At 42.4% G+C, this 15,000-nt stretch overlaps 1 protein-coding gene across 2 annotated transcripts in view; it reads right to left on the bottom strand.

Moving 5' to 3' along the window:
• Positions 1-5,975: 5,975 nt before the first annotated feature.
• Positions 5,976-15,000, bottom strand: part of galnt11 (UDP-N-acetyl-alpha-D-galactosamine:polypeptide N-acetylgalactosaminyltransferase 11 (GalNAc-T11)) — a 29,312-nt gene continuing 20,287 nt past the window's right edge. For both annotated transcript variants that reach the window (XM_053621748.1, XM_053621825.1), the window contains exons 10-12: positions 12,375-12,479; positions 10,244-10,381; positions 5,976-8,067 (exon numbers count right to left, since the gene is read on the bottom strand). In XM_053621748.1, the coding sequence (XP_053477723.1) occupies positions 7,936-8,067; positions 10,244-10,381; positions 12,375-12,479 (375 nt within the window). In that variant the 3' untranslated portion in view covers positions 5,976-7,935. The remainder of the gene's footprint in view (positions 8,068-10,243; positions 10,382-12,374; positions 12,480-15,000) is intronic.

Here is a 15,000-nt window from a genome sequence, read left to right as displayed (position 1 = left end):
CGAGCGGTACAGCTAGTGGCATTGTCATGCCGGAGGGTCATGTCAGGATGAGCCTGCCCTGCAGGAGGGGTACCACGTGAGGGAGGTGGACGTCTTCAGATGTAATGCACAGCGTTGAGATTGCCTGCAGTGACAACAAGCTCAGTCCAATGATGCTCTGACACACCGCCCCAGACCATGACAGACCCTCCACCTCTGAACCGATCCCACTCCAGACTACAAGCCTCGGTGACATGACTCGTCAGGACTTTTCACTAGTCCCGTCTGATCTGGAGGTGCATTTGTTCCCATAGCTGACATGTCTGGTAAGGACCTGCAGAACAACCTGCAGCCCAGCCTCTCGCAGCCTATTACGGATAATCTGAGCACTGATGGAAGGATTGTGTGTTCTTGGTGTTCCTCGGGCACTTGTTGTGGTTGCCATCCTGTATCTGTCCTGCAGGTGTGATGTTCGGCTGTACCAATCCTGTGCAGGTGTTGTTACACGTGGTCTGCCACTGCGAGGACAATCAGCTGTCCTTCCTGTCTCCCCGTAGCGCTGTCTTAAGCATCTCACATTACGGACATTGCAGTTTATTGCCACATCTGCAGTCCTCATGCCTCCCTGCAGCAGGCCTTTGGCACCCTAGGCATCTTTCTTCTGGTGAGTCAGTAGAACAGTCTCTTTAGTGTCCTAACTTATTGTAATTGTGATCTTAATCGCCTCCCGCCTGTAAACTGTCCGTGTCTTAAGGACGGTTCCACAGGCGCATGTGCAATAACGTGTTCATGGTTCATCGAACAAGCATGAAAAACATCGTTTAAACCCTTTCCAAGAAAGTTATTTGGATTTCACAAAATTCTCTTGAAAATACACGCCGCTGAAAAGGGGCACGTCTTTAATAAACAGGTTTATAAACTAAGACATTTCCCCTATGTGTGGAGACGTTTGGGACACCCTGTAGAACCACCTGCTTGTGATAGGAAATATCACAAGCAGGTGCAAACGAAAATAATAACTGCAGGAGTGGGCGTTGTTGCTCGGCGTTAGTGGGACTGGAATAAAACAAACGGTCCTCTAGTTGATTATTAAATGCACGCGTATCTGAGGAGCAGACTGTCTCAGGAAACATTAAATGGACTGCTTGTACTCTCCATCGAGTCCATCAGATCCCAGAGTTTGGGCTTGAAGAAGGAAATCCCATCAGACGGGCGAGTGACCCGACCCGGCTTTGCTGTTATTTGATCATGGCCGCCGTGCCAGTGCTTGCACGTGGCGCTGTGATTTTTAAAGCGTTGAACGCGATTGTTCAGCGGGTGTAAATGCCATCATTTTTTCGTGTGTGTACGAAGGACTTGTTGCTTGCTTTTGGCTTTGCAGTGATGGTGCTGGATGTTCTGCAGGTGTAAGCAGCGCTGCTGGCCTCATCAGGGCTGCCAGGTGTGTGGAAGTATGCGCATACGAATACTTTATTTGGAAAGGCAGCATGATGTAATACTTGCACAGGGACACAATGTTTCAAGAGTCAAGATTCACTGCTCCAAAAAATAAACATCCTTTCTTCCCGTTCTTCCACACACGTCCACACAGTGTACACTGTGACACACAGTCACAGTGAGGAACAGCGCACAGCATCACGCATATTCCAGTATCGTCATTTTATGCTTATAAAATGTCTGTGCAGGTTAAATAAAGGGGACTCTAGGGTCCATGAAGTGTGAAACAAGAAAAGCGTGAAAGGTTTAACATGAGCAACCGACACATTTCCGCAGGGTCTTGCTTCATAGCCACTTGAACCCAGACTAGGGGTCGTGACCCCACGTAGGGTCTCTTCCTTTATAAATGGGGGTCATTTAGAAACTCTCAATCATCTCAATTGTTTTACAAATCAATATCAGAATTTGTGCACTAATCTTTCGAAGTGTTCCTGCGAGTCGCGTTTAAACCAGCCACATCGTTTAGTCTTGTTCACTATCCGAACTGTATCCCATCGCATACGTACGTAACGTTCTAGAGCGTAATTGAGTACTAACACGGACCGTTGTTCCTATTACAGTTAAGTGTTTTGGATTTTAAAAACCTCTCATATCGCCTTTAAACCTTCTGAGTTTTCTAGACGAGTAAACACTCTCGATCGCAAGGTCCGTTTCCGATTTGAGACGCAGCTCATGACGACAATCACGACGATGGCAGAGAAGTTTCTGAGAGAGAGACAGAGCTTTGTCATTGGGTTTAATGTCACTACTGCGCATAAAATCACTACTGAGATACTTGGGACTACTGTGAACCTTGTCTAGATTACACTTCAGCTCTGTGAATCTTTAGACGTTCATGTTTTCTGATAAAACATTTTTGCTCACATTTTTTAACCTCCACCAGCTCCGTGATGTGGTCATGGAGGAGTGGAAGAGGACTCCAGTGGAACCTGTGAAGCTCTGGTGAACTCCGTGCCCAAGAGGGTTAAGGCAGTGCTGGAAAATAATGGTGGCCACACAAAATATTGACACTTTGGGCCCAATTTGGACATTTTCACTTAGGGGTGTACTCACTTTTGTTGGCAGCGGTTTAGACATTAATGGCTGTGTGTTGAGTTATTTTGAGGGGACAGCAAATGTACACTGTTACACAAGCTGTACACTCACTACTTTACATTGTAGCAAAGTGTCATTTCTTCAGTGTTGTCACATGAAAAGATATCAAATATTTACACAAATGTTAGGGTAGCTATACTATATATATATATATATATATATACACACACACACACACACCTATCTCTCTCTCTCTGTCTCTCTATATACACACACACAGAGAGAGAGAGAGAGAGGTGGGCCAAGAACAGAGTCTTGTGGAACGCCAGACGTTACCTTAGTATGCATAGAGACGTCACCGTACAAACTGATCGCGACTTGATCCGGCACACGGCCGCTTCCTCGACTTCGACAACATTTTTTAGTCTATATAAGAGAAAAGAAATCCCAATTTTACAGTGGAGTTAGCCGACGGTTGTATTTTGGATAAACCATTAAAATGTTTACGTTAGCGCAACCGAATCCTGCATATTTAACTGACAGTATCATTGGAAACTGGAGTCTCGGCTCTCTGGAGTGCGAAAGAACAAAACTAAGTGTTATGTCTTGCTAAAAAAAAAAAAATAATAATAATACTAATAAAAGTCACAAAGGCTTTAGGCCCTTCGAATTTTTTTGGTGGGTGAAAAATTCGACTTTGTCTCGATGTCAGAAAGCAATGTTGCGAATTACGTGAAGCTCTGAGCACACTTGGGTTCGTCTCTTCACGCTCCAAAGCCGAGGTCCGAGCCTCTCGTTTGCGGGTTTTTGCACAGACACGGCGTGATAATCTGGTGGTCGGTACTGAAAAGTGAATAGAACGTGTGGGTGAGGGATCTGTCTCAGCTTTAGAGTGTGATGGGATGAAAGTGAGTGTGCTACCGTTTTAAAATGGACATGCGCCACAGTTCAAGAAAAAAAACCCAAAACAATTCTTTTACTTTGGTGCTGAAGAAGAGATGTTTCCTCAATCGCACCACGAATATTGTAGTCAAAGCTAAAATGTTCAGTTACAGCACACAAAAAAAAAAAAAAAAAAAAAAAGGACTGAAGTCCACAAACAGGAACCTGGCAGACGTATTAGTGGAGAGCAGATGGTTTGGACAAATATTGACAGCTTCCTCAGCTAAACGCTTTTCCCTGCAGGATCATGTGTAAGACGTGTACATACAGGGATTTCAGATTAGGACTGAAATGTCCTCTGAGGTGTAATTATATTTCTGTTACAGCATTGCAGGACGATCTAGCATGCCAGCCAGTCACGCGATCGTTTTACGTAGTGCGATATTTAATCGGAGTATAATGGAGTAATAATAACTGGAATAGCGGAGCAGAGCAGCACGCTTCAGATGGGAAGCTGTTCAGCATGCCAGCGCGTGAACGGTCTGTACTCATGACCTGAAGGTTGCGAGTTCAAGTCCTGCAGTCTTTTTATTATTTCTCGTCACGCTGTACGAGCACTTGATAAAAGCTGGTCTGAATTCTAGAACAGACCGTGTGAGTACGTGTGTTTTCCAAGTAGAAGAAGATCCTCTGACGGTAGACCTGCGATGAAAGAAAATGACTACGTTTAGAGTGCGCTTGAGGCGAATAAGGAGATTTCTTTTGTGCATTAGTACGTTTCACCATCGCCACGATTGTATTTGTATTGTAGCCGTCCTGTGAGTTTGGCAGCGTTGTAGTCGTATTGGTGGATTTTAGACGAGCGTCGGTGTAGCAGCACCCGCACCCGCGGTTCTCACAACGCTCGGACTTTTCGTTGGCTGTCTTTGGTCGCAGTGGCACTTTGAAAGCTTTTTTTTTTTTATGACGTTCAGAAAACTTTACAATGAAACAGTTTTGAATAAAACATCCACTGATGAGGGAGGGAGTGAACAGAGGTTTATCACAATGCTGCCCCCTGGAGGCTGATGGTGACATGACCACCTGTTGGCTCAGTTTTACTCTTTCACTTGTACAGGTGCATCTCAAAAAGTTAAATATCGTGGAAAAGTTTAATTCAAAAAGTGGAACTTTTATATATTCTAGATTCATTACACATGAAGTGAGATATTTCAAGCTTTTTTTTTGTTGTTGTTTTAATCTCGATGTTTACGGCTCATGGAAATTAAAAATCCCATATCTCAACATATTAGAATAAAGAATTTATAATACAGAAACGTCCTGACGACCTGAGACGACTCTAATCAGCGAATGAACTCAAAACACCTGCGACGGTTTCCTGAGGCTTTAATCTCTCAGTCTGGTTCAGTACACGACCACAATCACGGGGAAGATGGAAGTAAATGTTGCGTTTCATTTGGAAATCAAGGTTCCGGAGTCTGGAGGAAGAGTGGAGAGGAACAGAATCCAAGTGGAGAGGAACTTGAAGTCCAATGTGAAGTTTCCACAGTCGGTGATGATTTGGGTTGCCATGTCATCTCCTGGTGTTGGTCCAGTGTGTTTTCTCAAGTGGAGAGTCGATGCAGCGTCTACCAGGAGATTTTAGAGAACTTCATGCTTCCATCTGCTGACGAGCTTTATGGAGATGCTGATCTCCTTTTCCAGCAGGACTCCACACCTCCCACAGTGCCAAAACTATTAGTAACTGCTTTACTGACCGTGGTATTACTGTGCTCGATTGTCCAGCCGACTCGCCTGACCCGAACCCCATAGAGAATCTCTGAGAGATACCAGACCCGACAATACGGACGAGCTGAAGACCGCCATCAAAGCAACCTGGGCTTCCAGAACACCTCAGCAGTGTCACAGGCTGATCGCCTCCATGCCACGCCGCACTGATGCAGTCATTCCTGCAAAAGGATTAAACCTCCGACCGAGTACCGAGTACATAAATTAATATACTTCATCAGGTCGACATTTCTTTATTCTAATATTTTGAGATAGTGGAGTTTTGCTTTCCGTGAGCTGTGAGCCGTAATCAAGATAAAAACAAAAAAAAAGGCTTGAACTATTTCACTTCATGTGTAAGGAATCTAGAATATATGAAAGCTCCACTTTTTTAATTCAATTACGGGGGGAAAAAAAAAGAACTTTTCCAGCATATTGAACTTTTTGAGACGCGCCTGTAAATAACTTGTAGTGATGCAGTGCCGGGTGAGATGACCATCGATTACAACGTCCACATCATCATCAATGATGTCACGGTGCACTTTTCTGGAATATTACAGATATTGTCATTTTTTTTTTTTTTAAATAAACTTTTAATTAAAGCTGAGCGGAAGCAAATGAATTCAATGTTTAAATTTGACACTTAATCTTAAAAATTGAAGAATTTTTTATTTAAAGTCATTAAACAAAGATTTGTTTTATGCCGCGCTACCGTACTGCCGTCTTAGCAAACCTGTAGATCGTGATATGTCTTTCTGAGCATTTCCGCCCACCTCTACGGTGAAGACGTGTAATGAAATTGTCCCTAAAAGAAATATTTAGGACGTCTTTATTGGTACCATCATTTACAAAAGAGAACAGAGGATGTGAAAACAGCACTTCATATTTAAAATCAAACCTCCTACTTTCACAGCAGAATGGAAAAAAAATAATATATATAAAATGACCAAATGACCATACCTTCATACTAGAGTTGTGCACAGGACTGGTTTTTTTTTTAATTTTTTTTAAAAATCCCACTTCTGAATGTATATTAGTTTGTACCCACTCGCGATATTTCCTCGCCCCAACATGAAAAGAAATCATACCAGTTACACCACATGATAAACTCCTCATATAAACACTCCACCACATCTAAACGCATGTCAATCAACATGATTTCCCCCTCAGTCCTGATGCACAGCTCGACCTCATACGGCCGGTCCTTTCTACGTGAAGTTCTGCGGTAGGCTTGTGCGATATAATGATGTAAAATCGTCCCTCTTATACACGTTTATGCTTATTATATTACAGTTCCAGACCTGCCAACCTGCACGCGTTTTGTGCAAGAGCTCCTCACGTCGTGCTATTACGAGCGATCGATCAAAAATACCTCAAAAAAAATTAAAATTAAATAATAATAATAATGATAAAAAAAATGCAGTCTTTGTCTCTAGAATAAAAACAGGAGGTGAGACGATTAACACATGAGCCTGGAACGATTCGAGAAGGTGTATTGAACTTAATATAAGCGAAAGAAGTTGCGAGGTGGAGGAAGTGGGCGGGGCTTCCAGGTGATGCCAGTTAACATATCATTTATATTAATATATATTCAATTAAAAATAATGAATAATTATCCGACGTCGCCTGGAAGCCCCCACTTCCGGTCTCGAGCGTTCTCAACTTCTTTCGCTTCCCATCACGGTAAACAGAGACGGTTTAAGAGTTCGTGAACGCGAAATAAAATCCATATATCTAAACATCAGTTAACTAGAAAAAGGCTCAGATCTAAAAGTACTCCTACAACAATGTGTCAAATCGAATATTTTACAAATGACACGAATAGTAACGAACATTAGGAAGTGATCAAATACTCGCCTCCCCCCTCCCCAAACACATGGAGGAGAAAATGTCGGCCATTTTGGATTTTATGTACTTTTTTTTTTAAACACTGTTTACTGCAGAATTAACTAAAATCCACCGCTGGGTTTCCACGATTGCTGCAGTTCCTGACTGCACAGCTGCTAGTATTATTATTATTATTATTATTATTATTATTATAACACTCCCTGTGGAAAAGCTCTTTTTTTGTTTTCTTGTGTTTTTTGCTAGCGGTCCTGTAAATCATGAACAGGGGAAAAGAAATTTATATCGCACAAGCCTGGTCTGCGCTGTATTTCTCTATACAAGCACAACTTGCGTCATGAACCGAAGAATAATTCTGTAGTGCAGTAAGATAAAAGAAAGTCAGACGGAAGGTTAACTCGGATGTTTAACGCCGCTGTCGTTACACGCGCTCTTCTTCTCTTTAGAGAAACGCCACGCTCGATACGATTAAAATGAATATCAAAAGTACACAGATCTAAAAAGTCGACACGTCAATACTGCGATACGCTTCCGTAACATCGAAAATTTACATTTATGAATTGTCTCTGCAAAAACAATCAAATCAAATAAAAATAAAAATTAAAAAAAAAAAAAATCACTGTGCAAACGGGTTAAAGTTTCACAAGCCGGTTTAAATCATAAATTAAAAAAAATGGACTTCCATTGAAGTTGTAGAATACTGAAAAAACACCTAAAAGAGTGAACGCTTCACTATACGAGCTCGGAGACGTGATTATCGCCATGACGACGGGTCAGAAAGACACTCGGACCCACACTGCTAGTAAGGAAACGACGCTAACCCGCTCCGTCGGCCATACTGATCCTGCCAGGTTGCAGGGGGCGATGTGTGTGTGTGTGTGTGTGTGTGTGTGTGTGTGTGTGTGTTCAGAGCCCAGCCATCCCTCTTCATCATCCCTCTAGCTGCCACTGCTGGCCCTCAGAGCCGTCGCAGATCGCCATGGCAACGTAACCTTTATGGCTGAGTGGGTCGAGGACGGCCAGACACTGACCCACGGACACCTGGTACAGACGATTATTCTTCTGCAAAGTAAGGTAAGAGAGGAGACGTTCAATGTTCAAGGATAAATATGGATACATGTGTAGAAAATGTAAGTTGTGTGGCGCTCAGTACGAATACTTTCGCCTTGAGGCTATCTATAAGCTAGCTCGCTCCAAAACAGCGACAAAATCTGCATTTAGAAGACATACGCATTCAAAATGTACACTTCTCTCTCTCTCTCTCTCTCTCTCTCTCTCTCTCTCCTGTCGATACGGATCAACCGTTTTGATGACATCATTCTGCACTTCAGCTTCTCATCAGATTTTCTGTCCAATCGAGCGCTCCCTAGAATCTGAAGGGTCCCACCCCCAGTTGTAGGTTTCCAGGCTGAGAGATAAGCTAAATGCTGTTTAAAAAGGGGGAGGGGCCACTCGATATGTCCCGGCCTGACTTCCTGTTTCAGTGGAAATTACATCAAGACTCTTTAGAATTGTAAATAACTCAAATAATTATCGAAAAGCATGACATCACTTAATACAGGGGGCGGGGCTTATTTCAATCCCATGTGTCCGAGTAAAACTTGACGCAAGTTCAGTTCCGCCTCAAACAAGCAGCACTGGTCCTTCCAGTAATGGAGCATGATCTTTAACTAGGCATTTATGTAACTTTTAATGGAAGGAGTCTCCAGTATCAGCACTTAACCTTTTTTTTTTAAACGCATTTTTCCCTGACACGAGGAAGTCTTCAGAACAGTCTGACGAAGACGAAGAAGACTTGCTGTGTCTCTGTAACGTGCTACATGCACAACCGGTCAAAAGTTTACACGCACTCATTCTTTACTTTAATATTCGTATCATAAATAAAGTCATCAAAACTCTGGAGTAACACAAATGGAACTATAGGAATGAAGTTGTGATAAAAAAATTGAGGAATCCCCCCCCCCCGAGATGTATTTTAAACAGTATTAAAGGCGTTCCCACCGACGCCGGACTCGTATCGGCTGCTTTCCAGAATATTTCGCTCCGAGTCGTCCGTTTAAAAATATATTTTTATGCAAATAAAAATGCTCGTTTTCTAATGAAGGAAATGAACACGTCGGCACGATCACGAACACCGATTTCACACATCTAAATCGCACACCTTCAGACTGAAAGGTTTTTACTATCATGAGAAACGCTTCAGTCTCCGCGCTTTGGACCGCTCGTGTAGATCTTATTAAATTCAAGAGAAAGCGAGGGAAGGTGTTAATAGCCGATATAGCGCGAGTGATAAAGGAGCCAACTTGGTTAATCAACGACACACGACGTTAAATATAACTATAAACTGATAAAAATCTGACCTTGCTCTTTAAATAACTATATTATTTTTATTATTATTATTATTATTTTTTATTATTATTTTTATATAACTAAATATGCTGTTGAGCATATTAGTGTGATGGATCAACGGTGAACGATGTGGCGTTCAGACGGAGGACGATCAGAGGTCCTGTAACCACCGCAGAGTTGATGATGTTCCATACTGGACCATCCGTTTGTGATGAACACGCGTCAGCGCCGTATACGATCGGATCACCTTAATGAGCCTGATGAAGTGAGATTAGTTTTCACGAAGGTGCTGAGGTTTAAAATGAGTAAGAAACGATTACTGAAGTGGCGCCGGTTATAATGCCTTAATGAGCTTTAGACTTAATTACAGAGTTTCATCGCCTCGCGTTTAAAAACACATGATGCGGTGTAAAAATAACCACACGAGACACCCAGAACAGCAGTCAGGCTTTAGCGAAAGCGCAACAGGATTTATATTTACACAAGCCGTGATTGGTTCGTGGAGTCGTTTAACAGGTAAATACTCCGAGACTGAGCGCCTCAGTCAGAGCGAAGGTGTTTAACATCCAGGGAGTGCGACACGGGCACGAGGTATAGAAAACTAATCCGCGACAGGAAGCAGAATCACTTGTACCACAGCAAAGTTGATTGTTTTCCTGTAACAGCACATCCTGAAGTGTTTTATTCCTCTTATACCACAACAAAACACAAAAAAACTCCACACTGGAGACTCCTTCCAATAATGTGAAATGAACATCTCCTTACTTTAAGCGAAGTGACGAGTACACACGTTTTTATATCTCCACCTACAGAAACGCAAGACCGGAACGTTTACGGTCAAGGAAGCGGAGGGGAAGTGAAAGAGGAAGAGGAGAAGAAGAAGTCTTACCCCGAGACTCCACTGCTGAGAGCCACCCGAGCCGTGACACTTCATGAGGCGAGGAGGATCGGATGAGCGGATCTCTGACATGTCCAAACACAGCAAGCCGGCCAGGATCAGCTCGTGCTCCTCATCGTACACCCACTCCTGTATGTACACACACACACACACACAGTTCACATTCAGCCATTACTATCACTTGCTTATTTAAGATCAAGAGACAGTTTTTTCCCCCTCAAAGAGCACATTATTTTCTTCATGTCTGTGGATCAAAACAGCAAAAAATAAGTAAACGTCACTCGAACGCACCCCCCCCCCGACAAAACAAAGACGTAAGAGTGGAACGAGATGTAATATTTATGCTCATCAATAATTTTCAGGAAAGTGTCTGATCTACGGCTCATTAGACTCTGAATCGGAATAAGACTACTTCGTTAGTGTGACTAAGAAGTTAAGTTTTAATATAAATAAATTAAATAAAATGTGAAATATAAAAACACACTAAGCCAAGTTTTCAGACTTCATTCAGACGCTGATGAAAAAGGAATCTGCATTTTAGTGCACGGCGATGTACAACGTCTGTATAAATTAAAATGCTAATGCTAAGCCCATGTGACGTTTTATTTTCCAGGTCCAAACAGGTCCGAGTCTGCCAGGATCCATATTAATAAGTAATAAGTAATCTGTTTCTGACTGAACTTTATCCTCGCAGTAAACCCGGACAATAATTAAAACACATCAGATGCAGATGCGTGTATACATGACTACACACACACACACACACAAAGGAAAATACTACCATATTCGTACAAAGAGACCGAACGAGTGATTGATTCATTGATCTGTCAGTTGATTGATTCAACCAAGCAATGAATCACTCATTTGTTCATGCATTGATTCATTTATTTCTTCACTGATAACCTGATTGAATGATTTGTAGATTGACTGATTCATTGATTGATTCCTTTGCTGATTCCCTGATTGACTGATTTGTTGATATTTTCATCATTTGATTGATCGCTTCATTCATTTATTCGATCTAGGAATCAGTCAGTCAACGAAACAAACAATGAATCAATTAATAAATCAAATAATGAAAATATCGACAAAATGGTCAAACGGGGAATCAACGAACGAATCAACGAATGAATCAATCGATTAATGAATAAGCCGATCTACAAATCAGTCAATCAGGGAATCAACGAACGAATCAATGAACAAATCAATGAATGAATCAACGAATCGGTCATTCTACAAATCAGACAATCAGGGACTCAATGAAGGAATCAATTAATTTATGAATCAATGAAACAGTGATTCATAGGTTGATTCATTCAATCACTCAAGCTTCAAATAGACTAATCTATGAATCAATCAAGGAGTGAATGTAAAACTCCACCGGAGCTCATGATACACTGATATGATCTGATCTGATATGATCTGATATGATATTAATCAATCATCGGTCTTATATCGGCTGAGCTCGGCAGAAATACAGTTAACTGTTTCGGTAATTAAGGGGCAATAAATTGTGATTTCAAAAGAAATAATAGGACTAATAGTGTCTTGCGGCACTAGGGTCATGTAATGAAGAGGTTTCGCAGATAGGATAAGGTCATGAAGAAAAGGCAGAGAGAGAGAGAGAGAGAGAGCGAGAGAGAGAGAGAGAGAGAACTGTGGCATGTGTGTCGTCTCGGCGCAGCTGCTGCGTGACTCACTCGGCTTTTTTAAAACCTCTAGAAAATGGAGTCTGAAACCAGATGGTCTAACCAGCAGAGGCTCCGAAAAGCAATTTAGGAATAGGCGAATGAAATTTAAAATTAAAAATAGCGTTACAGACGGGGGCAGGGCTGGAGCGCTGCAGCCACTCCAGTAAATGGAATTGTTTTCTCTAGTGGTGATGAAGAGGGCTCCTCAGCATCTCAGAGCTCTTTCACCCATGCGTGCGTGCGTGCGTGCGTGTGTGTGTGTGTGTGTGTGTGTGTGTGAGAGAGAATGAGCGGCTTTAGCGTTCGTCCCTTACGTCCAACACACGTGCTGGTGACGCACGCTACAGTGACCATTTTTGCTGATTCTTTTTTTTTTTTAAACCGAAAAGAAAGAAAGGTAGACGGTAAAAAGCCATCCCTCAGACGTGTACCTGTTCAGGGTCCTGAGAATCGCAGGGTCTCACCACGACAGTGCCGCCCTTCTGGCTGGGACGCCCCTGAGCCACCAAACACTTCTTGGCCAGCAGATTACGCAGCTAAACAGGAATAAATAAATAAAATAAAAATCAAAAACAGTAGAGAGAAACATTTACTCACATGCCGATTGCGTAGAATTCTGTAATGGAGTATTCGAGTAAATCGTCGACCGTACCGTTTCGAGACAAATTTATCTTTCATAAAGCACGTTTATAAACCGCTGTACGGAGGCAACGTAAAAGGTATAGATTCAGTCCATCCGGGGTTTTTTTTTTTTGCGCTCGCAGGAAAACTCCCACCGCCGACACAAGTCATGTGACGTCATCGCCGACGCCCTCTTCGATTCACCTGCGTGAGTAACGCTAAAAAGCTCTCGTTTACCGACAAATCACTGCGGAAGACAATTTCGTGCGATCGAGATTCCACCTGTTCAAATGGGGGGGTGGGAGTGGGGGGGGCAACAATTATAAAAAAAACCCGTTTTATAACATGTTCAACATAATAAGGGATAAAAAGTGACAGTATTTGATTACTGAACTCACTATTCTGGTATTCCTCTACATCCACAGTGAGAAAAACGGAAGAGGGGGGAAAAAAGATAATAATAAGAATAAAAAAAGTGCCTGTCTCAGCGCCGTCATGGTTACGGGTGGGGCGATAACACAAATATATCACATCGCAATACTTCTACGAGACATATGCATCACAATATATAGGTTTCTTCATTTAAAAAAAAAAAAACCCCAAAAAAAACCAGTAGTGCGGCGTTTAAACTTTCATTTTATTTTACTAAACGTTTGTTTGATGATACTTTTATTTAATGTGAAGAAAAATCCATTTCTAGTGAAAAGAGGGAAAAAACCGAAATGTGTAAAAATGTTTCCAGCTGAATGTAGCCTTGTAGCTTCGGAGTGAATATATAAACATTTCCATGGAGCTGATGGCTGATCCGGTTAAACCGGTCCGGGTCAGCTTCACCCCTCCAGTGAATGATTAAACGCTCTCTGGAGCTGATTCGTACGTACGTGCGTGCACGTGTGTGTGTGTGTGTGTGTGTGTGAGAGAGAGAGAGAGAGAGAGAGAAGAGAGGAGGACTTTGTCATACCGAGAACTCCCACAAACTCAGTCTGAAAGCTCTAGTTCAGCTCCTTCATTTGTGAGGCAAATTCCTTGAAATGGCCTGAACGGCGTTTTCAATAGCGTTTGTGGCGAGCGCTCGTTACCCTGACAAGCCTTTACAAGTCGCCATGAAGTATTGCGGTGGATTAATGGCCTTTATGTCTTAATTAAGACTAAATCTGACAACTCTCCCTCCTGCTGATTTACACAGTGGAAAAATACAGGTCAGTACCCATGAATCAGCGCTCCAGCAGTACAGAGCGGCCACGCGCTGGACCACACTGCCCCCCGCTGGACCACTCCGCTTACTTCCCGAAAGATCTCTCGGCTTACGCCGAACGTCCGTCGTGAGTAGATGAAATGTTTAGGGTATTCAAATAAATCGAAGACGTGTAAAAATTCAAGCATGGATAAGCAACTGATGTGAATAATTACAATTAGATCAATGCGGTTTGTAGTACCTTCACACGCTACCACTTTCTCAATGCTTTTTCACCCTCTCCTCTCTCAAACGAGCTGTCGTGAGGGTTAACACGTGCTTTCCTCTGAGGAGACACGTGACCTGCTGAGTCACAGGGCAGCATCACGCGCTCGGAGGAAAGCTCTGTACTTCCCTCTTCCACGACCATGAGCTCGCAGACGCACATGATTGGCTAGCGTTGCTGTGATTGACAGGGGAGAGACAGCGTATGCCCCTCCCACCCAGACAGCACAAATAACTTTCAAAACTTTAAAGACTAGCGTCCCGGACTCTGAAAAGACTGGACGTCTGTTTTGAATCGGACATGACGAGGCTTCTCTTTCCGTTCGTCTTTAAACGTTGTTTTCTTCATAGACCAGGCATGCGGTCAGTTCGCTAATCAGACCAGAGAGGGGAAATAAAACGAAACGAGGCAAACTTTCCCCGTTTTCCCCGAGCTCTCGTCTGAGGAGATGCTTTGATTGGATAAACCACAGCAGAAGACCTGCTAAAGAAGCCACACTGGTTCACAGTTAAAAATAAATGTGTTTTTCAAACGTTTATTGGCTCTACTGCATTATTCTTCCAAGCCCCCGTCAGACGGTGACCCCTGGTTAAGGTTACTGCACAAATGCAGTGTTTACATCATTAAAAAAGGGTTTATTTCTATTGCTTTAGACCATTATTTTATATATTTATATTTATATATATATATATAGATATATATATATATATATATATCTATATCTATATATCAACCCTGTATGACCTTCTATAAAAGTCCTCGAATCCTTAAAATCGGTGATTTTACAGTTAGAAGCATTTTTATCCAGCCGATCAGGACGAGGAGATCACCCTGTCAGTCGGCGTGTTTTGGGGGCGTGGCTTTGGAGGGAAGACTAAAAGGGAAGGGTGTACTAGAGTATTATTTATAAAAGAGCTAGCTAGTACTAAAAAGCGAGTGTAAAAGGGGAAGTGTACAGAAACAGGAAGGAAGATCT

Source organism: Ictalurus furcatus, chromosome 1 (assembly GCF_023375685.1).
Source record: "Ictalurus furcatus strain D&B chromosome 1, Billie_1.0, whole genome shotgun sequence".
Classification (NCBI taxonomy): domain Eukaryota; kingdom Metazoa; phylum Chordata; class Actinopteri; order Siluriformes; family Ictaluridae; genus Ictalurus; species Ictalurus furcatus.
Note: the sequence above shows the minus strand (reverse complement) of the source record. Positions and strands in the feature narration are given on the sequence as shown.